This window comes from Gambusia affinis, linkage group LG06 (genome assembly GCF_019740435.1).
Source record: "Gambusia affinis linkage group LG06, SWU_Gaff_1.0, whole genome shotgun sequence".
NCBI classification, from domain to species: domain Eukaryota; kingdom Metazoa; phylum Chordata; class Actinopteri; order Cyprinodontiformes; family Poeciliidae; genus Gambusia; species Gambusia affinis.
In genome coordinates, this window is record NC_057873.1 from 20117855 (window position 1) to 20140844 (window position 22990).

The following is a 22990-nucleotide window of genomic DNA, read 5'->3' on the forward strand; positions in this document are numbered from 1 at the left end:
ATTATCATCCAAGATTTTAGTTTCAAGACGTTTAGCTATGTAAGATGGATGGATGGATGGATGGATGGATGGATGGATGGATGGATGGATGGATGGATGGATGGATGGATGGATGGATATGTAAAGATCCACAAAATTATGCAAGTTAGTAAACTACACCTCGGCCTTATTACAAAGAAGTAATTTAAACAGATCCTGTCCATCAAAAGGTAAAACACCTCGAAGAGTAATAAATTGAGCTACGTGTTGAACAAATTCAAGAAGAGATGAGGATCAGAGTCATTGATCTCTCAGAATATTGGAAATACTTCCAAAGCCAATACAGAGGCTTTGGGACTCCAGCGAACCACAGAGAAAGCCATAATCCACAAATGGAGAAAACACGAAACAGTGGAGAACCTTCGCAGGAATGGGCTGCCCGCCACATTTCTTTCGAGAAAGCCTCAACAACTCATCCAGATGGTCACATCAGAACCCCAGACATCAAACCCACTCAGCTCACTTAAATCAGTGATTCAGCAAAAATAAACAGAAATGGCCTGAACCCCTACTTATGTAAAAAGCACAGAAACATCCGTCTCACACTTGCCAAAGAACCCGTCGTTGTTCCCAGAGGACGGCTGACGTATAAAACCGACGTACACATGAAATGAAATGAAACTGGTGAATGTCAAACAATAGTTTCCTTTTTAATGAATTTATCTTCCTCTGACTGTGAATCAGCTCTGTAACGCCTTACCTTTTAACATCTCTTGTGTTTGCAAATGTTTTTTTGTCTTCCAGCTGTGAAAGTGGATCACAGAGTCACCACTCAGTCAAGTGGTTTATTTTCGGTCAACAGTGACCTGGACATGAAGGTGGAGAAGAAGGACAAAGATGCAGTTTTCTACTGCGAGGTCACATTCCTTGTTCCTGGAGCTGAGAAAATGCTTGAATCCAACAGTATTAACATCACTGTCTTCTGTGAGTAACCCAGACTTCAAATATGAGAGTTTTCTGGCAGTAGCTGCTCTGGGGGGATTTTGGGTGAATTTCAAGCGAAGTAGAAGTAATCTGCTTTAGAGATCCTCTACCAAAACAGCTACTCCAGAAATGTAGTTTAGTTACAAAATGTTCTTGAGGTTTGTGTGATTTAGTTTTGTCCATGAATGACGTAATTTCAGAGTAGAAAACAATCCACAGTACTAAAAAGTTATAAAAATGTCAATTAGTTTTCTGTAGTAAATCATACAGTCGCTTATGTTATGAGAAGTAGTCTAATGTTTTAGCCTAACATTTCTGGATCTTTCTGATTGCTAAAAATTCCCAATTAAATCCTGACCTTCCCTCCTTTGTTTCAGATCCTCCCACGTCAGTAAATCTGTGGGTTGAATCCCCGGAGGGTAAAGTCAAGGAGGGCGACACGGTGGAGTTCCTCTGCGCCAGTGATGGAAATAGTGAATCCCAATATTTCACAATTAACAATAATGATGTAAGAAATGTGATTGTCACCATAACTCTTGTGCTACCTCTACATTCATTAAACAGCCATCAAAAGCTAATTCATTTCAGTAATTCAAGTCGAATATGGATATTTCCTTTGATTATGTTAGATTATATTCTTAAATGTAAATGTTTTTTGCTTAAATAAAGAAATGTTATGGCCTACACAGTAGCTGATCTTACAGCTGTCCATCAGTCTTTCACGGACACCCTCTGAAACGAGACGACGCCACAAAAGGTCGGCTTGCTAAACAAGTTGGAGGTTCGCTAGGGGCCGCATCTAAGAGTATTAGTGGAAAGTTGAGGGGAAGGAAAAAATGTGCTAAAAAATGGTACACCTGATAAAATTCCATTTATTTTAACTCCTGTCCATTTTCTAACTGTCTTTGTTCCTAAAACATGGATAACAACTTGTATGTGATTACATTGTGTTTGATAAGACTGTTATTTGGTTTTGAAGGGTCGAAGCTTGAAGATGGAGAATGTTACTCGTCACAATAGTGGCGTTTACCAGTGCACCGTAGACGACTATGAAAATTCTGTGAACTTATCAGCAAACACCACACTGTTTGTCAACTGTAAGGACTTTTCATTTTATCTGCAATGAGAACAATAAGTGTGACTTAGTCAGTGCTCAGTATTTTATCTGTTGCATAGATCTGGATGAGGTGGTCATTAAACCCACCGGCTCTGTTTCGGTGGACTGGAAGAAGGAGTTTTCGGCTACCTGCAATGCTTTATCATCTCTCAGCACCAGCACAACATGGTTTAAGGTAACAGTGCAATGTAGTTTCGCAACAAAGTGGCAAAACAATTGTATGTATGAGATAATGTCGCAGCACCACAAGCTTACTGACACTGACTGTTATTTACTCAGAAAAAGCAGAGGTTTGATGCATTAAGAACCACTAATGTATGCTTTGCTTTCTATGTAAATGCTAATGGCAGCAAGTAAGTTTGATGTGGTTTTTCTGCAGGACGGAAAAGAAGTTGAAAAGGGTCACCATTTAAACCTGAAGGCTGTAACGTACGACACCGCAGGAACGTATGTTTGTGTAGTGACGGTACCGGACATTCAGGCAATGCAAGCCAACGCTTCACTGCAGCTTACTGTTCAGGGTGAGATGGACAACAAAACAGCTTATTTGGAACTGAGATTACTTTTAAATGGATTTTTACTTCATAGTTAATCAAATCAAATGTGTTTGCTTCATGTCTTTCTTTCCGCAGGCCCACCAGAGATTATAGAAAAACAGCTTACTGAGAAAGAGACCAATGAGAGGGAACTTGAACTTACCTGCCATATCAGAAGCTTCCCAACTCCCAATATAACCTGGGGCACAAGTAATGGGAAGGTACAACTGAGAAATGTCTTTCAGTTTTAGCTTTAAATCCAACATACGCAAAAATGATTCAGTTATCAGACCTAACTCACGAGTATGTGACGAGGTCAATTATGACAAAAATCAAACTATCTATGTGTCATAAATCCAAACTGGTCAGGTGAAAGTGATGGCATGGATTACTTCCTGAGTCTTTAAAGGGAAATCACTGGTTCTGGTGTTTGTTCTTTTGACAAATAACTCTTCTACATGATACTCATTAAGTTATTATGGAGGAAGATGCCTTTTCCACAGTAGGCTGTCATCAAAATTTAAAGGTAGCTGGAGATTCCCAGTAGGGCCTGGACTGGAAACCATTATCAGGGTATACCAAAATTCATAAAACGTCTGTTTCAAATTCACACAAAAATACAGTCAGGTCCTACTGTTTAAAGTATTTGAATCAGGGGTTTATACACTAAGATCCACAAAACAGTGTTAGAATTTGTTTTGAGTTGAATTTGTCTCGTTTTTCAGTAATTATGACGCCACAGTTACTCGAAATGCCAACAAAAGTAATAGCTCCCCTCACTTGATATTGGTGGAACAAGTACCAACTTTTCATGCTTTTTCAAAACAACCTTTGACCCACATCTGACCCTTTTCCTTTTGTAACCACACTGTTCTGTCTTGAAATGTGTGTTTGTGGCAGATCATCAGCTCCTCCAATCACATGACCGATGTGGGTGCTAAGAGCGTAGCCAAAGTTCAAGTCAACATCACTTCAAACACAACCGTTTTCTGCAACGCCTCAAATGAGTTCGGCAAAGACTCGGTCACGTACGTCATCAAATTCAGTGAGTACCTGCTTCGTTCCTCTTGTCCACTCTGTTGTTGTGTCTGGATGCCCCTTCCTTCCCCATGTGTCCTTCCCCTTCTAGTCTGTGTCAAGGTTTGTGTTTTCTTCCTCGTCTGAAGGTCAGGAGCTCTCTGTGACGTGTTGTAAAGTGTTGCCTGTAATTTGGAGCACTTCACCGTGTGTCCTCTTTGCAAAAGAGGCAACGTCGTGAAGCTGCTCGGCTGTTGACGTGAACCCCTCCGTTCCCCCTAATGTTGTAACGTGAAGTGTGTTCCCATCTGTGCCCCCCACCCCATTTCAGCTAAACACACCACCACACCAGCAACTACCACCACAACAATCTCTCCAACAACCATTACAGCAGCCAATACAAGCACATCCATCAATGCTGCCAAACCCAAATCCACAGGTAAGATCAGTTGCTTTGCGCCTCTTTAGCCCGATCAAGGTAAACTAAAGGTTCCAGTTAATAATCACTGATTTATTACTGCATATCTGTTTCATCAAGTTACTATGTTTAATATACGTTAGTTGTATCTTATTCGTAACCTTACATATCCTGTAAATTATGATTGTGTTGCACTGATCAATTAATCATTAATTGAAATCAGTCCACTTTCATTGATTCTGACATTGGTCTTTCCAATACATCAAGCCTGTGTTTCACTGAAAGTTTCAGCTTTAAAAAAATTCACCAAAACAATATAATCAGCAAATTCTACTCTAGCACGGCTTTTAGATATAATATTTATAATAATAATAATAAAAAAACTTAATACTATTGTTTTTAAAAATAATCAAGCAGATCAAATACTGTAAAATCTATTGTTTTACTTGGTGACCTAAATGTAACATGACAGAAAACTCTCACTTTTTGGCCTCAGATAAAAAGACATATAACCCGATACATACATGTACATAATCGGTAATTTTTGGTTGAATTTCAATCACAGCCAGTAACGCCTGGCTGATGTATTTTTGTTTATATTGTTCACCGATTATCCTAAGATGACGTTTGAGAAACTTGAGAAAATCATAATGTGGTTGAAAAGTGGGCATCAGCAAAACAGAGAAGGATATTAAAACCTGTCAGGACAGCATCTCTGTTGGACAGAAATATCCACAGATATAAACATAACTGAAGAAGCGAGGTTTTGAATCCACTCAGAGTGAGCCTCTTCTCTGCTGTACAGGATGCTGCTTTATTTTATTATTATTTTTTTTTCAACATATACCCTGCCAGGAAACTTTCCATCCCCTCAGAGGAAAGCTGTTCTGGATTTTTGTTTCTCTCTTGTGAAATGAGATTAAAGAGGGCTACTGTGGGAAATGACTCAGGTCACTGACCAAGATTCATGCTCGATTTATTTATTTATTTTTTTAGCTTTGGAGAGATAAGAGCCTTTTAAATTGAATAATTTTTTCTGACTTTTTCATGCTGAATGCCTGGAATGCCTGTTTGTGTGTCTGGGTGTATCAGCCCTGCTGATTCAGTTATTTTACACACAAACCCTCTGATAACTCTGCTCATTTGGTTTTTCTCAGCCAAAGCAGAAACACCCAAACCACAAGAGAAAGTCCAAAAAGGTTTGTATGTCACGTTGCTGCAGATCCTCTTCAAACACGAAAAAGCATCCTTTAGCTTATCCACCGTATCAGTTTCCTGACTCTCTTCCAGCAGACGTTCCTTTCCTATTCAGCACAACATTGTTGTCCATCACCTCCACTTCTCCCTCTGCATGCTTGATGCTGATTCTCCCTTTTGTTTTCGGTTTAAGTGCTCCTCTTCTCCTGCAGACTTGAAACTTTCGCACATTTTTTCTTCTGAGTTGCCAGATTTAGATCACCTGAAAGGTGCTAGCACTGCTGTATTGTTATTGAACGCTTCCTGTCACACCCTCACCTGCCATCGGACTCTTCCAACTCCGAGCATAATCTCTTTTACAAATCGACTTGCTCTGATTTGTATTTCTGTTTCTTCTTCTTCAACAGGAAGCTATGGTGTTATCATTGCAGTGATCATTATCTGTATCCTGCTTCTGGCCATCTTGGGCAGCGTGCTTTACTTCCTTTACAAAAAAGGCAAGATCTGCAATCGATCAGGAAAAAAGGACTTGTAAGTTTAATGAAAGTTAAATTGTCTGTTTTTGTATTTGTTAAGAGAGATAAAGGGATTCTCTAGGTTTTGTTCATTTTTATTGTTGGGTCTAATGCAGAAGAAGATTTGTATATTTATATATACATATATATATATATATATATATAAAACACTGCTGGAAAAATTAACTTTTTAAATTAAAATGTAAATAACAGGACAGAAGTTCTGTATTCTTATTTGCTAACAACATTTAAATCCAGTTTTCCACGTTACTGCAAATATTAATGTTTGTATTAAAATACATTAATAAAATTGTGCAACTTAAGTGGAAACATTTAACTAAAGAAAATCTGATACTCCTGAAAGTTTTTACAGACATGATGCCATGATCAAACACAGCTCCAATCTCACCAATTCCACACACCTAATCCCAATAGACGCACACTATTCATTCGAGAAAATATCAAAAGTAGCACCCAAACTTTAAAGACGTGGTGAGACGCAAAATCCTCGTTGTTCAGACCTTTTCTGTATGCGAGCTTATAGGGTAAACAAGCAGCTGTATTGTGGATTTTCCATCACACCCTTTTTGGTTTGGTCTAATAAATCGTTAGTCTGCCATTATATTTTACTTTTCTCCTTGCAACAGAAACACAAGTAATTTTTTCTTTAGCCAAGGATATTTAGTCAAGGTATGCAGAACTGATCCTTTTCAGCAACAAAAGTGCAGCGTCCACATTAGGTACCATTTCACAACCTCCTCATGACTGACAATTTTATACAATTCTTAAGTCACTTATTTGAGCCTGCTCTTGTCCAACCCAAGCACTAAAGAGAAGTCCAGCAAAGATAAGATTGTGGTGGAGATGAAGAGCGACAACACAGAGGAGGCGATTCTGCTCGGCGTCAACGGAGAAAAACAGCTACCCAACGACCAGGTAGATGCCCAATCCTGGACCAGACACAGTGCTGTTCTGCTGATCGGATCCCATGTTTTTCTAACGCATCACTGTTTCTCCTCGTGCCTGTTTGTGTGTTTAATGTTCCTGTTCGTCCTCTGGAGTGATGAGAACCTGCATGTCCAGAAGTGAGGAGGCGAGGAAGCTGCTCCTGGTGTTCCCTCTCAGGCTCAGACCCCCAGATGCCTTCAAGTCTCCACCAAAGCTCCTTCTTTCAGATTCACATCGTGGAGATAATCAGCTGACACTCAAACAGTTCAAAGTGAAAGGGTTTTTTTTGTTTTTGTTTTTTACTTGCTGTCCACTGTGCTCCTCGAGTTGAAATGGAACACAATTTGCAAGCTCCACAACACGCTTACCAAGCTTTGACTCTCTGTCTCGCTACTGCAAGCCTTGTATACTGCTGATTGTCTGTGGAACAAGAATTATAGCACAAAGCTGACAGGGTCTGTTTTAAATACAGGGGTGGACAAATTCATTGTCTGCCCTGAGAAAAGTGTGTGAAAGCCTTAAAATAAACTACTGTTTTATTCAGGTTGCATAATCTCACAATGAGAAATCCAGTGGTTACTTCAAGGAAATTTATTCAGATAATTAAATAAATGAATAAAATTCAAATATTTTGGCGAATGTCTATTTTTATCCAGGAAAATTTGTTTCTTTATTTAGCTGTTTAAATTATACCTCCTCCATGTTCGTGTCTGTATTTAATACTTCTCTGAACATGATAAAACACATTAGGATTTTTTTTTTTTATAAATTGTCCCCTCATACCCAGTGTTAAATACAGCAGAGGTTTCAGAATTACCAGCAGATTTTAAATAAAACATCGTCACTGGGTCCTTCAGCAGGATAGTGATAGAAAGAACAAAACAACCAACCTTTGTTCCACGGAGACAGAACCAACCTTCTCAAATGATCTTCAATAAGTCAAGTCAATCTGCTGAATAGTGAAGGTTTCCGATGTAAAATAGTACTACTGCAAAATAAAGACCTTTATTTTGAGGCTCTTTGCACATTTTTACCATGGGTGCCATTAAATGTGTCCGCGCTGTATGACATAGCATCACCTCATGCAGTGCAATCCACTGAAGAGAATAATGATGCAGCTCAGTTACTGTACATATTATAGTCTATGTATATATTTCTTTATTTAAAATAACACACACACAAAAAAAACAAAACAAAAAAAACCAAACAAATATCCAGACAGTGTTTCTATGATTCGGTGCTTCTTGGAGTTAAAGTAAGGAGCTTGATTTGGTTGATTGTTTTGTTCATTTTCTGCTATGTTTCAGTCTGCACTACTGAAAGTTAAGAGATGCCGCACCTCTTCAGCTACACCTTTTTTATTCTTTAAATACAAACATGCAGGTTATTTAAAGACGCATCACTCAGTTTCTCAACTCCCAGTGCTCTGTAGATGAAGGACAGTACTTTCTGAGGCTGAAGAAGTTGAACTATTGGGTAATGTTTTTCTACTTTTTTGTTCTCTGTATATTTTTACATTTGATCAGATTTATTTGTTAGATTTATTGCATTGCCACTAGTCAGGTCATATAGTTACATTTCTTTTCCTAGATATGACACTCAGATGCTTTGCAAAAACTCCACATTTTGTGCTGGTTTTTTGTTCCTATTTATTTTACATGCACTGATTTATGTTTTGTTTTTTCTTTTTTTTTGTGTATTCATGCAGTTTTTCCCCAGTATGACATGTTTTTAATGGAACTGTATGCTAACAAACTCAAGTTCTATAGCTGTTTTTTTTTTTTTTACGAGAAGGAAGAATGAGATTAGAAGAGGTTTTCCTTTTCACACACATTTCTGTTCACTGAATGCATTTCTGTAATAACTGAAACCTGAGGTAATCTAACCCAAAGAGACACAGAACCCCCTCAGACCCGAAGCCTTAAACCAACAACTGCTCTTCATGTAAGTGTTTTGTGTTCATGTTGGTTCCTATAGTTTCTGTGTACTACTGAGGAGGGGGGAATGACTGTGACTAAACAACTCCAGCTTAAAGACAATCATGCCATCATACACTTCCTTTCTTCCGCTTTTGGCAACTCTGGTGAACAGCGTTGGTTGTCTGAAATGCCTTTAAATGTCTCTGAGTTATTACGCGTCTTGTAATTACCAAAACATTTATTGTTTTTAGTTTTCAAAATCATACCAAATAAAGTTAAATGGTCAAAAGTTAAGAGTGCTAACATCAATTTAACATCTTCAGATGTTGAAACGTGCATTCATGGTTTTCCACTTATCTGAGACGGAGCTGCACGAGGGAAACCCAGATATCCGTCTCCACGGTAACGCTCTCGAGCTCATCCAGGGAGATCCCAAAGAGTTCCAGGTCAGGAGGGTTACACGGTCCCTCCAGTGAGTGCTGGATCTACCCCAGCGGAACGAGGCCCCAACGCCTGAAATGTTTCAAAAATAGAAACATTATATTTAGGAATAGCATCATTAAGGTTTCCCCCAGAAGACTTGCTAAGCCCAGTGGTTGGGCGCTAAGGCAGTCGTTCATCCAGCGGGCCGTCGTGTTTTTGAGTTCAAACATGTTTCAAGTTGACAAGAAATTTGAAAATATCACTTGATAATTATGTGTTATTGAAAGATTGGAAAGATTAATATCTGAACACCAAATATAAAATCTTAAAAAGTGCAAACATTTTAAAAAGACTTAAATAAATAAGCAACCTTTAGCCTGGTGGGGGCACAAGTAAAGCTTGGAGGCCCGCCAGGCTTCACGTGGTATCTTTCATTTATCATATTTAATTAATTTATTCATTTTCTGCTGGGCATTGCAGACAGTAAAGCGTCATTTTCAAAACTAAAATCAAATTCAGCTGTCTTAGAGAGAGTTGACTGGCATTTGGTTAGTTGTAAAAATTTAAAAATTATAAAGGAACAATGTGATCTCACCATTCAAATGACTGAGTCAGGAGAAGAGTGAAAAAAGTCAAAAAAATCCCCAATTTGTAGAAGACAGCTCTGTGAAGATAATCAACACTTAGAAAAATACAGGACATTAATAATAAAACTGATCAAGGACGCTGCTAACTACCCATGGCAGCAATCTCCTGGGTCCTCATTGTGTCTGGACTGGTCCTAAAACACATGATGTTTGTAATCTGATTAAATCTTCATAAGAAAAAAAAAGCTTAATTAATCATTGATCTTAGTGGACAAACAGCAGGTGAAGTCAGCTTAGCACACAAAATGATATATTTTAAGGGAAGGAGTCCTCTTCATGGGATATAAAGTCTAAATACAAGATGAAATAATCTATGTAAGAAAATGTATTGAATCTTCAGATCTGTAAATGCTTCACCCTCCTGTCACAATCTGTTTTACATCTTTCTCTTACTGCTGTAAGCATGAGCAATTGGTTCTTAGCTGTATCTTTCCCAGCATAAACATCTTAGAAGACTGTCATTTGATCCACTTAAGGCGGCGGTCAAATCATATTTTGGTTTATAATGTAGTTACCAAATACATTATAAAACAAGAAGCTTAAACATTAAATGCAGCATATGAAACAAAAGTAGCTCTAAAGGAATCAATTTTGTCTGTAGTTTACCTCTTCATACATTTTGGAGGATTTCTGCTGTTTTGTTATTTTAGGACCACGGTATTAAACAGATTCTCCTGAAGTTTCTCCCAAACGTCTTGGTCTCAGTTCAGAAAAAAGGACAAGTTCCACTGATCTTTGTGCATAAACCCTCCACATGTATTTTGTGTCAAACATAAATGCATCCACATATTACACTATTACTAAACAATAACCCTAAGACAAATGGAAGCCAGAGCCGACCTGGAAATGAATTCAAAATTAATTCAGGCTCCTTGAGTCATTGATTTAAGAGGTTCACACTGGACTTCTGCGGCTCTGAACTGGAGGACTTGGCTTTCCAAAAAGTAATTTTTTTTCTCTCTGGGAAAAGGGATTTTTAGGCAAAACAGTTAAATCACATGTAGAGACAAAAACGTTTGATAGAGCTTTGGATTTGCGAAGTGATAGTTTATCCTTCCACTAAACTTCAAAATTAAGATTCTTGAATACAGCACTCAGAAAATATCAAGTTTCTATAGCAAAGTAATGAGTTAACACTTTTTAAAAAATCTCTTTAATCGCTTTATTTTAATGAGTTTTAAAATTTGCAAAAAAACAATGAATTGGAGTAAAACACTTAAACGTTTAACAACCTGCACAGAGGTCTTACGTAGCCGTATTTTATTTTTTTTTTAAGTTGGAGGTAAATTTCAGCGGCAATTGCGAACGAGCACCTTTCATCCAATATTAATATCTTACCTTTTTAAAATGCTTCACTCATTAAAAGTCATGCGTGTCCAAAAGTAAGTAGTAATACCTTTAATAATAGGTAATAAAATACCTAGTGGTCTAATAAAATATTCAAATGTTATTAGTTTTTATAAATTTTAAGCTAGGGCTGGACGATATGGCTGGAGAATTTACCACGATATAAGCGTTTCATATCAATCTATATTCATGTTTGCCTGTTAACTTTTTTTTTGTTGTTTTAAATATCTGAACTACTGTTAAACTCGTGACTAAGCCTTTCCTGTTTTATCCACTTTTCACGCAACGCCGTTTAAGCAGTTATGATGAACTGTGGCGAAACCTGAAACTGCAGCTAAGCGAGCCAGTCAACTGGTTGTTACTAGCAACTCGTTACCAGGTAACAACCAGTTACCTAGCAAAGAGCGAGAGTGACGCTCACTCACTTCATCTCACGACCTAGCTTAGCCAACTGCTAATCTTTCCTCTGCCTACATCTCCCAGAATGCTGTACAGTCAAGTAAGACCTCTACTATCTATTAATATTGATCGTGTGTGTATCACAATACATATTCTTGATTTATCATCTAGCTCTAGTTTGTTATAATCAATAAAATAAACTATTGAAATTCATCACTGTGTAATAAAAAAAACAAACAATGTTTTTTATTTGTATTAATACAATACTTAAGTATTATTTTTTTATTAATTGGTTTTAATTTTCCTTTTGATATCCACGTAGAAAAAGAGACAGGAAGCAGTTGCTTAACCTTTTATTAACAGCAATGTGCATACTTTCAAATTGATATGAGCTTTTTAAAACAATAAAAAATAATCATGAATGCCTTTCTTTTACTGAGGTTTGGGGGGAAATTAGAACGACAGCCCCCTCTCCTGGCTGAATATTGAAATTGCACAGCACTGAGCATCTGGGGAATCCAGAGGCAGAGAACTGATCTGGAAAAAGTGGTCAAAAAAAGACACTGGAGCGTTTGAGGGATGAGGCTAGATGCGGCTGAAGAGGCAGAGGACAGATCGATGCAAGCATTACTGCACTATGTTGCCTTCAAAGTCCAACAGGTACAGATTGAGACCCACAAACACTCCTCAAATAACAAGGCCTTTAAAAAAAAAAAAAGTAAGGACGTCGGTGATGATCGCTCTCTCTCTAAACATATGGCACAAGTCAAGAAAAACAAACAAGTAAACAAAACCTTTGGGATAAAATGCACAGGAATGCAAAAATGACATTTTTCTTTAACTGTATACAGTAAGCTGTTCTTTAGAGTGACAGTATCAAAGCACAAATTGGTATGCTGTGCAAAAATAAAGGTAAACTAATAATACATAATGAGATGCCGTCTTGAAACAGCGGTACAGTATTGAGGATTGCGGATCTCCCCAGTCCGTCACCATCCATCATTCAAGAAGTTTCTCAAGGCAACTAGGAAATAAACATGAAACAGAACTAGAGACAGCACAAAGAGAGCTTCCAGTCAACACACAGCATCAGCCGGAAGAGGTGAAGACAAACTGGGGCTAAATGGCACCCTCCCAATCAGAAAATAATAAAAAACACCAAAAACATTCTTCATATACTGGGAGAGCCTCAAGTTAATGTACCTACAAGCCGTTTGTGTGACTATATCCTTTAAATTCAGAGTACCTGGAAGTAAAAAGCTGCTGTTTCTGCGCCTGCGAACATTGGAAAAATCAAACAAAAACTAAATGTGCAAGTCTGTGACAAAGAAGCAGTTACTTTTCGCTGTACACAGGTGAGCTGCTGTCTGTGCTAATGAGTCCGCTCGGCGTTTTGACAGCATTTATTCCTGAGTTAGTTGTTACAGTCGGCCCAAATACTGATTTTTACCGTAGACCGTGGGGCGGGGCCAGCGTACCCATGAGTCTACGCTACGAAAAGCCTCGGCGCTTGCTCCTCTTTTCAGAGCAACGAGAAGGCAAAGCTCAACAGAAAGCATTCGTCTTTACCGAAAACTTTAAAAACATTTTGGTTGCTTTATTACTGTTAATATACACAAGGTTCCCACTGGCAACGATTCTCATTTTTTCAGCTATTTTTCAAAAAGAAAAAGCTCTGGAACATTGAGTAAAAATTATTTACTTATTATTACTACTGTACATATTTTTAAGTTTATATTATCTCTATATTTCATAGATCGTTAAATTATACCACACTGAGGTTGGCTTTCCATTTCGCGGAGTGGAAAAGGGTTATTCTGCTGCTTTTTTTTTTTTGGCTTCTGGGTCATCTTTGATCAACTCTTTTTCATAATCTCTGAAACATAAGGCCTATATATGTTGCTGCCCACTGCCTTAAAGCTGCCTTAAAGATGGTTTCTTCTATTATTTACTGAAAGACTAATTTGGTGGTTTGGCCATTTTTCTAGTCACAAAAAAAAAGAAGACATTCTTAGCAGGAGAACTAAAGGAGCACTAACTAGTTGGTTGATTTTAAAGAGGGGAAAAAGATTTTCTCAAATTTTTTTGGGCTTCTGGATCAAGTTTGTGCTTCTCTTTAAATCAAAGTTTGTGAAAAACATCCAGTTCCCAATCTCTGAGATACTGGTTGTAGGTTCTTTTAGCCCCCAACTATCATTTAGGTAAACATGTTTTAGCAAGTCAATAAAAAAAAAAAGCACACTAACAACACAAATTTTATCAACTAAGAATCCAGCTTTTAAAAAAAAAAAATTCACCATTAGTGCCCTTTCTAAATACAAATGTTACTGAGAATTCTGCAAAGGATTTCAAGACCCCACACTTATTGATTTACCTGCAACATCATCTGCTTTAAATGAGATTGTGTTTTTGTTTTGCCCAGGTTAGGAACCACAGGACCCTAACCTTGGAGGGCAGAGGGGCCCAAAATGCTGTGAAAAGAACCTGGCACAATTATTTTAGTAAGAAATGCAATGTAGCCCCTCCCACACCTGGCAACCAATTGGTAGAAAGGTGGCAACTTCAACTTTCTTTCCACTTTTAAGAAAGAAGTAACACTGGACATATAGAAAGCTTTCCACCTTTAAAAAGTATACGTGCAACTCACTTACGTCCTAGTTACCTGTTAGATTCAGTGTTTGGCTTCTGGACCAACATTGAATGGGTCTCTTAACATCCAAAACATCTAGACTGGTCAAATCTGAATTGCATCACCCTACATGTAATTTAATCTTTTACTTGCTTGTAGAAATTGAATGAATGACGTAGCACGACTCATGCAGTGCTTATACAGGAAAGCTTAAAGAGTGGTGGGCTTTTCATGATTACAGAAAAGCGCTGAAAATATAGGTAATCTCAATTGTCACAGTGTTCAATTATTAGTATTGCAATTTTATGAATTTCTAAAGTCATGCAGAACCAGTTACCAAAAAGCCCTTGAAATAGACTTTACTATTTATTCTGTGAATTTTACTTAAATATGCAGAAATTCAAAGGTATAAAAAGCCTGTTTTTTTTCCTGACAATATTCAGATTTTTATCTTTTGGATAATGGAGATACTTATGATAGTCTAGGAACTCAAACACCTATCTCAAACTTTAAATGTGAAAATCAAATTTCAAACTTTTCAACAATCGTGTAGGAACCTTGTATATACACTAAAGAAAGAGCAGAACTAAACGTTAAAAATACTAAACAGGTCGACAGCTTGAGAGGACTGCGGGCTCACGAGCTGCGTATACTTTTCAAGTATGCTACATTATGAACTGGAAAGACAAAAGATACTGTCACTTTAAAGAAACAGGATGACGGTTAAACAGAGTATTCACAAATGTACATTTAAGGCTTTAATTGTTTAGCACTAACAATAATAGCAGCAGTGAAACACTTCTGAATTAATTATACCAACAATATTTATGATAGTATAACAACAATATATTATCAAAGTAAGTCAATATTTTATGTCGTTTTTTTTTTTTCATTTTTGTTTTGTAACACTGGACTCAGCTGGAGACAGAAACCCGGACCAGCCAGTGAGTTCATACAACAGAAAGAAAACGTGAGCCACCACAGATCACGAAACAACTAGCCTGTCTGCTAGCTGTGGCCCCGCCTCATAACTTAGAGCAGTAGTACATTAACAGAGCGCGAGAGTCCAAGTACGTGGACTGGAGCACACATTCATGTTGAGACGGACAGGATAGGGAGGGGCTTCATCCGAGAGCAGGACGAGTGGAGTAAAAAGTCTGGCAAACACACACACACACACACACACACACAGGCAACCATGCTCACGTACACAAAACACACAAGCAGCCAGCAACACGTCCAGACCTGAAACTATCATCATGCTACAAACAAAACGACACGCTTGCTTTTTTTTTATGCTAAAAAAAAAAAAAAAAGTACCAAAGCAATGTTAATTAAAGGCCGTATCCGACCAAAGTCAAGATGAAAAGCTCTGCTGCACGTTTTCCAAGGTTCTGCTGACTAACGCATCCTGGTCAGGAAGACGCCCGATTCGTCCTTCCTCTTCCTTCCTGTCTTCCCGTAAGCCGACTCCTGTCGCCCCCCCAACCCCCTCCTCCTGCAGTGGTACCAAGAGCAACCCTCCAAACTGAACGACTTTCACATATTATTTATGCACGTACTGTATATATTACACACATTTAATATATACTTACTTATATATTAAATTCTCATATAGACATACACTTTTAGTTTTCCTTGTGAGGTGTTGATTATATTTTCAGCGAGAGGCTTCAACATGAAAGATGAGAGTTTGTCTTCGGCAGATTCCTATGAAAGTCTCGGGTCGCCGCGTTTGGGCGGTCCCGAGGAGATGCTCCTGAAACCAAAACCTCGAAGAAAAAAAACAAACAAACAAACAAAAAAAAACAGCATGATACTTTTGAAAGCGCATGGAGTGCCTGGCGCAGAGTCCTGCAGATACTGTAAGCTTGCCGAGTGACAGCCAGGTCAGAAACCACAGGAGGGTTCGGTGGGAGGGGCAGGGCGGAGTAGGGTGTCAGAAAGCACTTTACGTAGTCCTGGAGGCAGTAGGCTTTTCTGGTCGGTCTGCGGCGACCAAAACCAAACCAGGCTGAGCCAAGCTAGGGCAACGAGAGCAAACCGCAATTCGTGGGCGCCACAATCTGCTATGTGAAAATGTGGGCGGTGGAGGGAACAGAGACGAACTCACGCAGGATGTTCTTGGCCATTTCTATATTGTTCTGTGCAATCATCAGAGCTTTCTGGATGTCCTGGTAGGAGTAGCCCAGACTCATGAGGTGCTCGATCTCGCTGCTGATCAGGGGGTTGGCCTCCCCGCCCACTGCGGCGCCGCCGCTGGGCGAAGTGGGCACAGGCGGGACGGGGCTGTGGCGGCGCTCCGAGTTGATCCGTCTGGGCAGCGGCTTTGGAGGTCTCTCAGGCGCTTCGGCTGGCTCTAAAGCAGCTGAGGAAGAAAAAGAGGAGTAGGAAGTGTTTGGATTTAAACAGCAACTAAAGGTCAAGATGAAGAGATCATTTATTTAACTGGAAACGGCGCTGCACTTAAAAGATGGCTGGTGATTCTAATTGAGTTTAAGGGAAGAGACATGTCCTTTCACACAATCTGAAACCTTTTCAGCTTTCCGCTGCAGTGACATTTAACAAAGCACTGCGAGAGGGCCGGCTATAATCTGCGAGCTCGTCAGCTTGATGCACAGCGATTTAATTGGCTCACAGACTCAAACATGCAGAATGCCCGAGTGTGGTAAATGTCAACCCAGCACAGAGACATCACCGTGAGAAATCAAGAAACAAATGCTGAATAGACTTCCTGCACTGAGGCTAAACCTCAAGGCTTGCAAAGGCATAACATGCAATTGTCTGATCGCACCTTCACCAGATTTGCCAATGTCTTCACCAAATGATTGGAGCTCCATCTTTAAACTTGCCTGCTTCTAATTTCTCCATTAAGTATGAAAAAAGCTAACATTTTCAGGTAATAAGTAAGCGAGTAGCATACTCCTAATTTATGCTTTGAGTGTCTTTGGAAAACCCCTGACAGATTATTGATGCAAAAAAAAAAAAAAAAAAAAAAAATGCTTCTGCTTCTCAGACCTACAGAGGCAGCCATGAGTCACACAATTAACCAATAAAAGCATCTCAAGATGGCCACCATCTTGAGATGCTTCACTGCTGTGTTTTGTTTCCCAGAGATGCACAGAGAGTTGAGTCGACTGGAACCTCAAACATCCCATCTTTCTCCAATCAAAAGCACCACGCTAATGCTGCATTCCAGTTGCCTGGGAAGTGGGAACAATTGAGCTGACAGCGTTCCAGTCAAGAAGTTGGAATTTCAACATGGCGACACCCATTAACATTATTTGCTTTCTCTCTAATTTTAAGCTTTACTTTCTAAAAGCAAACACCATGTTTGATTTGTTCAGTTTATAGTTGCATATAAAACACTCTTACATGTTTCCACCACAGCTTACTATTGTTGATATGAGGACCGGCCATATTGAAACAGAAAAGTCATAGTTGGAGTTGACCCCAGTTTGCAAATGGAAAATCCAACTTCGAAAGTTGAAAAGTCAACTGGAACACCCAGTTCCCAGTAGCAACTCAGCATTTGTGTTAGCGTTTTGTACAGACAGAAGCACCTTTCTGTGAGGCGTCTGTTACTGGAGTGAGAAGCCACATCATGGCACACAGTGGAGTAAATTTCAGCGGTCACTTCTACTCAGGATATTAATATGTTTGTTGTTTAGCTCCATATGAAATAGAAGTCAAATAACTCCTGGAAAACTAGTCAGAACTTGAAACTGATCTGAAAACACTTTCTAACATGCCTGGAGCACTTAAAGAACCTCAGTTGGTTAGAAAAACTAATGTGTAACATCTGGTGACTGATCTGGACATGTAGAGTTTTCAAAGGACTTTCCTATCTAACCAGAGAGTAACCAGTGAACCTATCTAAAAAAAACTCATGTATACGTTGCTGATGTCATAAACTTACATGCCGCAGCTCCAAAATCTGAATCTAGGGAAAGGCGGCTAAAGGCTGCCACAGAGGACGAGCATGACGATGAGGAGGATGAAGATGAAGACAGAGACCCCCCCATTTCTGAAAAGGTCCGCCGAGCCGGGGCCTGTGGTAGCTGGGGCTTTGGGAAGTCGTAGCCGTTATCCTCTTCCTCTCTGTCCTCTGCTGCGTGGTCTCTGGGCCCGTTGGTGACCGGCAGGGGAGGCAGCTCTGAGTAATCTGAAAGGAAGGAAGATAATCTCATCACAAAACTACGAGAAATATTCACACTGCAGCATCAGAGTCCTCTCAGACAGGGAATTGAGGGGGATTTTTAGGCTATCTGGTTTTGTGGTTAGAAGAAAATACCTGAGTCTCTGGCCTGTTGTGACCTGGGCTGGACGCTGTACATGGCTTCATGCGATGTCGGCCCATCCTCTGCATCTAGTGTGAGCCTACAACAAATGATGGGTTTAAAGCTCAGATCACGACTCAAAGATCTTTCCTAAAGTGCCTTTAGGAAGGTTTGAATACCGCGAGTTGACTGCAGGGGCTTGAGTCTGTGCCTGCAGAGCAGTCAGAGGCTGTGGGGGCCTTTGGACTTGCAGGGTGTCTGGTACTGATGGAACGGCAATGGGGCGAGATGAAGGGATCATGTACTCAGAGTCTTCCTCGCTGTCACACGCCTCCTCTCCGGGCACTTGCCTCAAACCTTGAGACTGTCTGGGAACAGACAGTATGAGAATATTGAAAGACTCTTTAAGAGGAAACATCGTGTATAGCGTCCAGACCACAGGTGTGCATTGGTAAGTAACCTCAGGGTCATTTGGATGTACCTGTTTGCCAGTGTGTAGATGGCATTGGCTGAGGCTGATGGTTTCACTTTGGGGTTGTCATAATCTTGAGAAACTATTGCAGCAATACTCTAAAGGAGGGAACAGATTTCACCAGCTTTAGTTACTTTACACAAAAATAAAACTCAACATTTAAAACGAGATAATTAAAAGCTGTAACTTAGGGTCATGATTTTTTTCTGCCAAACTAGAGAGCGTTTCATCCAGTGTATCATAAGCCTGGAGGCCCACCAGGCTTTATTTGCCTCCCCACCAGGCTAAGTGTTGTTTATTTTATTTAAAACAGGTTTTCTTTAAAGCACACATTGTTTCTAGTTAATAAAAAATTCAAGGTAGCAATTAGATGGACTCATTTTACCATTTATTATTGGGTGAGCAGTTAATTTTAGAGACACTTTTATTTATTTCTCCTTTGTCCACCTTTATAATAAAGGTATACTTGTCATATTCTCAGTTTCAGAAACTCCGTCCTATTTTACATTTACGAGACTACTGAGGGCGAATATTGAAAATAAAGTTTAGTTTAGATCTGAAGTACATAAAGAGGTTTACAAAAGTGTAGCTTTTCAATTTGATTTGAAAGAAACAGCACGTGTGTTTCATGGAAAGGTGCAGACTACTTCATGTTGCATGTTACCGACACGTGGAAACCACAGATTTGATTTCTTTGCTGCTCAATATCAGCAACACACTCTTTAAAACAGGCCTGTTATTACACAGGACCACACAGAGAGCTTTTACCAGAGGGTGCCAATTTCTATGTTGTAACTAGAAAGACCAGCTTATGCATCACAATAGAGAAATAAACATAATGGAATGTCTGATTAGGAAAGGATTGGGATAAGCATATGTTGGAAAAATAAAAGAACGTACCAAAATATAGCAGAAGACTTAAAGGAGGAAGAGGAGTGATGATGTGACAGGAGAGCCTGATATTCTCTGTAAAAGGGTGGAAAGATCTTTTGATCGCTCAGATTTCAACCAACCAAATCAGATGTGGTTAGACACTTCTTCAGAAATATAGAAAACAATTAAGTTTGAGGAGGAAAAGACTGAAACTTTTTTCAGAGTCATCAAAGGAGAGTGATGCCTGGACGCTGTTATCAAACATGTCAGATAACTTCAAAAAACGAGAGAGAGAAATGAGGAAACTCAGTCGACTCTTGAAGGCTGTAAGGCCGACGCTAAATGTGTAACAGAGACGTTAGGGCACCAAACAGGGCAGCTGAGTGGGTAAACAAGGAGCAGAGTTGGTCTTTTACATTTTTAAAGAAGAACCAGACCATATTAAGTATCTGTGATGCTGGATTATGCAAGAATACAGCTGTGAGGTTTGTTTATTCCTGCAGTTTTAGAAGAAGAGTCAGAGTATGAGGGAAGTCTTTCCTCAAGGCTCAGACTGTGGAAGACTGGCTCACATTCTCTCCTTTAATTAATCCCAACATTGTTCTATCAGGTTGAAGTCGGGACTCTTCTGCATTAAACCTACTCGTCTGTGTCTTTATGGACTATTCTTTTTGCACTGGTGCGCAGAAATGTGGCAACACAAAGGAACCATTCACAAACTGTACCCAAACAAAGTTGGGAGCGATAAATTGATCAAAATGTTGCGTCACGCTAACGAGTTTCTTTCAATGAAACTAAAGTTCTGTGGCTATTAACTCTGCAGAAAGTTGGAGCTCTTTGCACACTATGTGCCTCGGCACCTGCTAACCGCACTCTTGATTTTATGTGGCCTACCACTTTGTGGCAGAGTTGCTGTCGTTCCTATTTGACTCCTTCTTGTTATGACACCGCCAACAGTTGACCGTGGAAAGCTTTGTGGCATGGAAAATTCAGACTTATTGCTCAGGTGGCGTCTTATCACAGTGCAATGCTGGAAATGACCCATTATTTCACAAATGTTTGTGAAATCAGTTTGCGTGCTCCAGAGCCGGATGCTATACAGCTGAAGAGACAGAAGTAATTTTGATTGATGGCTAAAGTGTATGAGGTGTATGAAAAAAATCCCTTCAATGTGGTTAATAACTTTGTTTAGACATTGACCTAAGTAAGGTAAAAATAATTTAGATTTTTTTTTAAGGCCAGTCCTAGTTTTCAGCCTTTAGGTTACAAAACTGTGTCCATGCTTACAAATAGGTTTTTGCCAACTACTGTAATAAATGTTTAAGTAAAAAAAAAAAATCACCATAATAAAGGACATGATGGTGAACAAGGTAAATTGAACTTTTTAGACTTTAGTTCACGAATCCCAATGCAACACGATTTGGGATCAAGTTTCTTCCACAGGGAAAAGTCGATTTCTAGAAAACTATAAATCTGAACCCAGGAAATAAACATGAAAAAAAAACAACAAAAAAACAAAACTTAAGACGGCTGCAGAAGAGGCTTAATAATGCAACTACAACAGTAAAACCATGTTGTTTCACTGATGTGTAGGAAAAATGGGAGGTATTATATAAAATTGACTTATTTGAGCTTTATATAATATTATAATGATTTCCCCCTCGTCAAAAACATACCTGGTTGTTTTGTCTCATTTATGACAGTTTGTGGAATCATTGAATCTCCCCTTACTGCCCATTTTGCCCCATCTAAGCTGCTGAAATACTTCAAAATGTTGAAAAAATGATCTGAAGTCCTTGATGTGTAACTAACCCCCAAATCAACCTTCTTTGTGATAAACTATTAATAAGTTAGGGTTCAATCTTTGACTTTCTGAGTGAAGTTTGACATTTTTGTGCAAGTTTGCTTAATTTGTCAATATTTTGAGATCAGGTATAAAACCAACTCATTCGGACACACGGACCGACCCGAGGCGAGTCAGAAGTTGGAATAGTGAGATTGACCGTGACAAACACGGATTCAATCAGCTTTGTAAATATGAACACATTTGCAATGTGAACACAGAGTGAAATTGGTCTTTTTTCTCTGCTCTGACCACCTGGTGACTGTATACTGCAGGATGAACGATTGTGCAAGACAGACTGCAGTGCTCAGGAAATGGGAGAAGCTCACGTTAGCGCTCACTGTTTACTCAGGACACCGCAGAGCGTTGTCGCCATAAAAGTTTCCAACACAACAGATAAAAAAGTTGATAAATTTATCCACTGATTCTTTTTTTTGAGGAGGTGTGTGGGGGAGAGTAGGTAAACAGAGCGACAAAGTGCCGAAGTTAACAGTTCTTCTTTCTGTCTCCTCCAACAATCATCTCCACACTCGGCTTCGTTTCTTGGCTTCGCCCACTTTCATCGAATTTTTCAAAATTTGCCAGGTTTAGCTTTCAAAGCATTAGGTACACTGTATAATTTTTACTTAGCATTCATTAACTTTTTCTAATAAAATCTAATACCGTCAATGAAATGGTATGAAAGATAAAGAACAATTATTTAAATTGTTTTAATGGTTAAAAAAAAAGACATCAAGAAATAAATCTTGGGCTGCTAAAGACTAAATTTGCGGAAGCTCTAGTCATGAGTGACCCATCAAAAATAAGAGTTTATATTTAGGAAATGCTATCCAAAGTCTTTTGTGAACAATTTTTACAAACATCAGATAAATCAGATGTTTAGTGTGTGTGTGTGTGTGTGTGTGTGTGTGTGTGTGTGTGTGTGTGTGTGTGCGTGTGTGTGTGTGTGTGTGTTGGTTCTGACCAGCTGGTGGTCCAGACTGAGGGAGCTGTTGTTCTTCTGAGAGTCCGCGCGGTTGTCCAGCGCAGAGGGCAGCGCCAAGGGGAGCGAGTGTCTGTTGGAGAGCTCCCTGACACCTGCTCTGAGGTCGCCCCCCAGGCTGGGCACGTGGGTGGATGAGGAGGATGGTGAAGATGATGTAGAAGAGGGGGTTGGAGCTTTGGGAACGGGTCTGGAGTTCCAGTCAGCCAAAGAACGGTTCGGCGGAGTGGGAGGGAGCTTATCTCGAAGGGGCTCCCCTGGAGTGCAGGGTAGGGGCCGTCTTGGATGCCGGGCTTCTGGAGCCGCCCCGACTGTGTGAGGTCTGTCTGGGGGAGGGGGTGGGGGGAGATCCCGCAGTGCAGGGGGAAGTGGAAGAGGCTTGTCTTTGTGATGTGATGCTGCCTGGAGGGACGACAGAGATGGAAGGAGCTCTTGTAGATGAAACACCAGAAAGACCAAAAGCCA

General features: G+C 39.6%; 2 protein-coding genes across 6 annotated transcripts in view; one reads left to right on the forward strand and one right to left on the reverse strand.

Annotated features, from left to right (window-relative positions):
- Positions 1-8924, forward strand: part of mcamb (melanoma cell adhesion molecule b) — a 40205-nt gene extending 31281 nt beyond the window's left edge. Inside the window, exons 7-18 of one of the 3 annotated variants that reach the window (XM_044120571.1) lie at positions 784-963; positions 1341-1471; positions 1943-2060; positions 2140-2255; positions 2460-2601; positions 2713-2837; positions 3517-3661; positions 3965-4072; positions 5209-5250; positions 5656-5779; positions 6588-6699; positions 6825-8924. In XM_044120571.1, the coding sequence (XP_043976506.1) occupies positions 784-963; positions 1341-1471; positions 1943-2060; positions 2140-2255; positions 2460-2601; positions 2713-2837; positions 3517-3661; positions 3965-4072; positions 5209-5250; positions 5656-5779; positions 6588-6699; positions 6825-6827 (1346 nt within the window). In that variant the 3' untranslated portion in view covers positions 6828-8924. The remainder of the gene's footprint in view (positions 1-783; positions 964-1340; positions 1472-1942; positions 2061-2139; positions 2256-2459; positions 2602-2712; positions 2838-3516; positions 3662-3964; positions 4073-5208; positions 5251-5655; positions 5780-6587; positions 6700-6824) is intronic. The other 2 variants (XM_044120572.1, XM_044120573.1) reach the window with 2 other exon arrangements.
- The window catches only part of cbl (Cbl proto-oncogene, E3 ubiquitin protein ligase), a 50411-nt gene continuing 34411 nt past the window's right edge, over positions 6991-22990 (reverse strand). Inside the window, exons 11-19 of one of the 3 annotated variants that reach the window (XM_044120568.1) lie at positions 22508-22927; positions 18837-18925; positions 18535-18723; positions 18370-18455; positions 17995-18240; positions 11039-16443; positions 9791-9834; positions 9649-9717; positions 6991-9143 (exon numbers count right to left, since the gene is read on the reverse strand). In XM_044120568.1, the coding sequence (XP_043976503.1) occupies positions 16145-16443; positions 17995-18240; positions 18370-18455; positions 18535-18723; positions 18837-18925; positions 22508-22927 (1329 nt within the window). In that variant the 3' untranslated portion in view covers positions 6991-9143; positions 9649-9717; positions 9791-9834; positions 11039-16144. Of the gene's footprint in view, positions 9144-9648; positions 9718-9790; positions 9835-10306; positions 16444-17994; positions 18241-18369; positions 18456-18534; positions 18724-18836; positions 18926-22507; positions 22928-22990 lie in introns of all 3 variants that reach the window. The other 2 variants (XM_044120569.1, XM_044120570.1) reach the window with 2 other exon arrangements.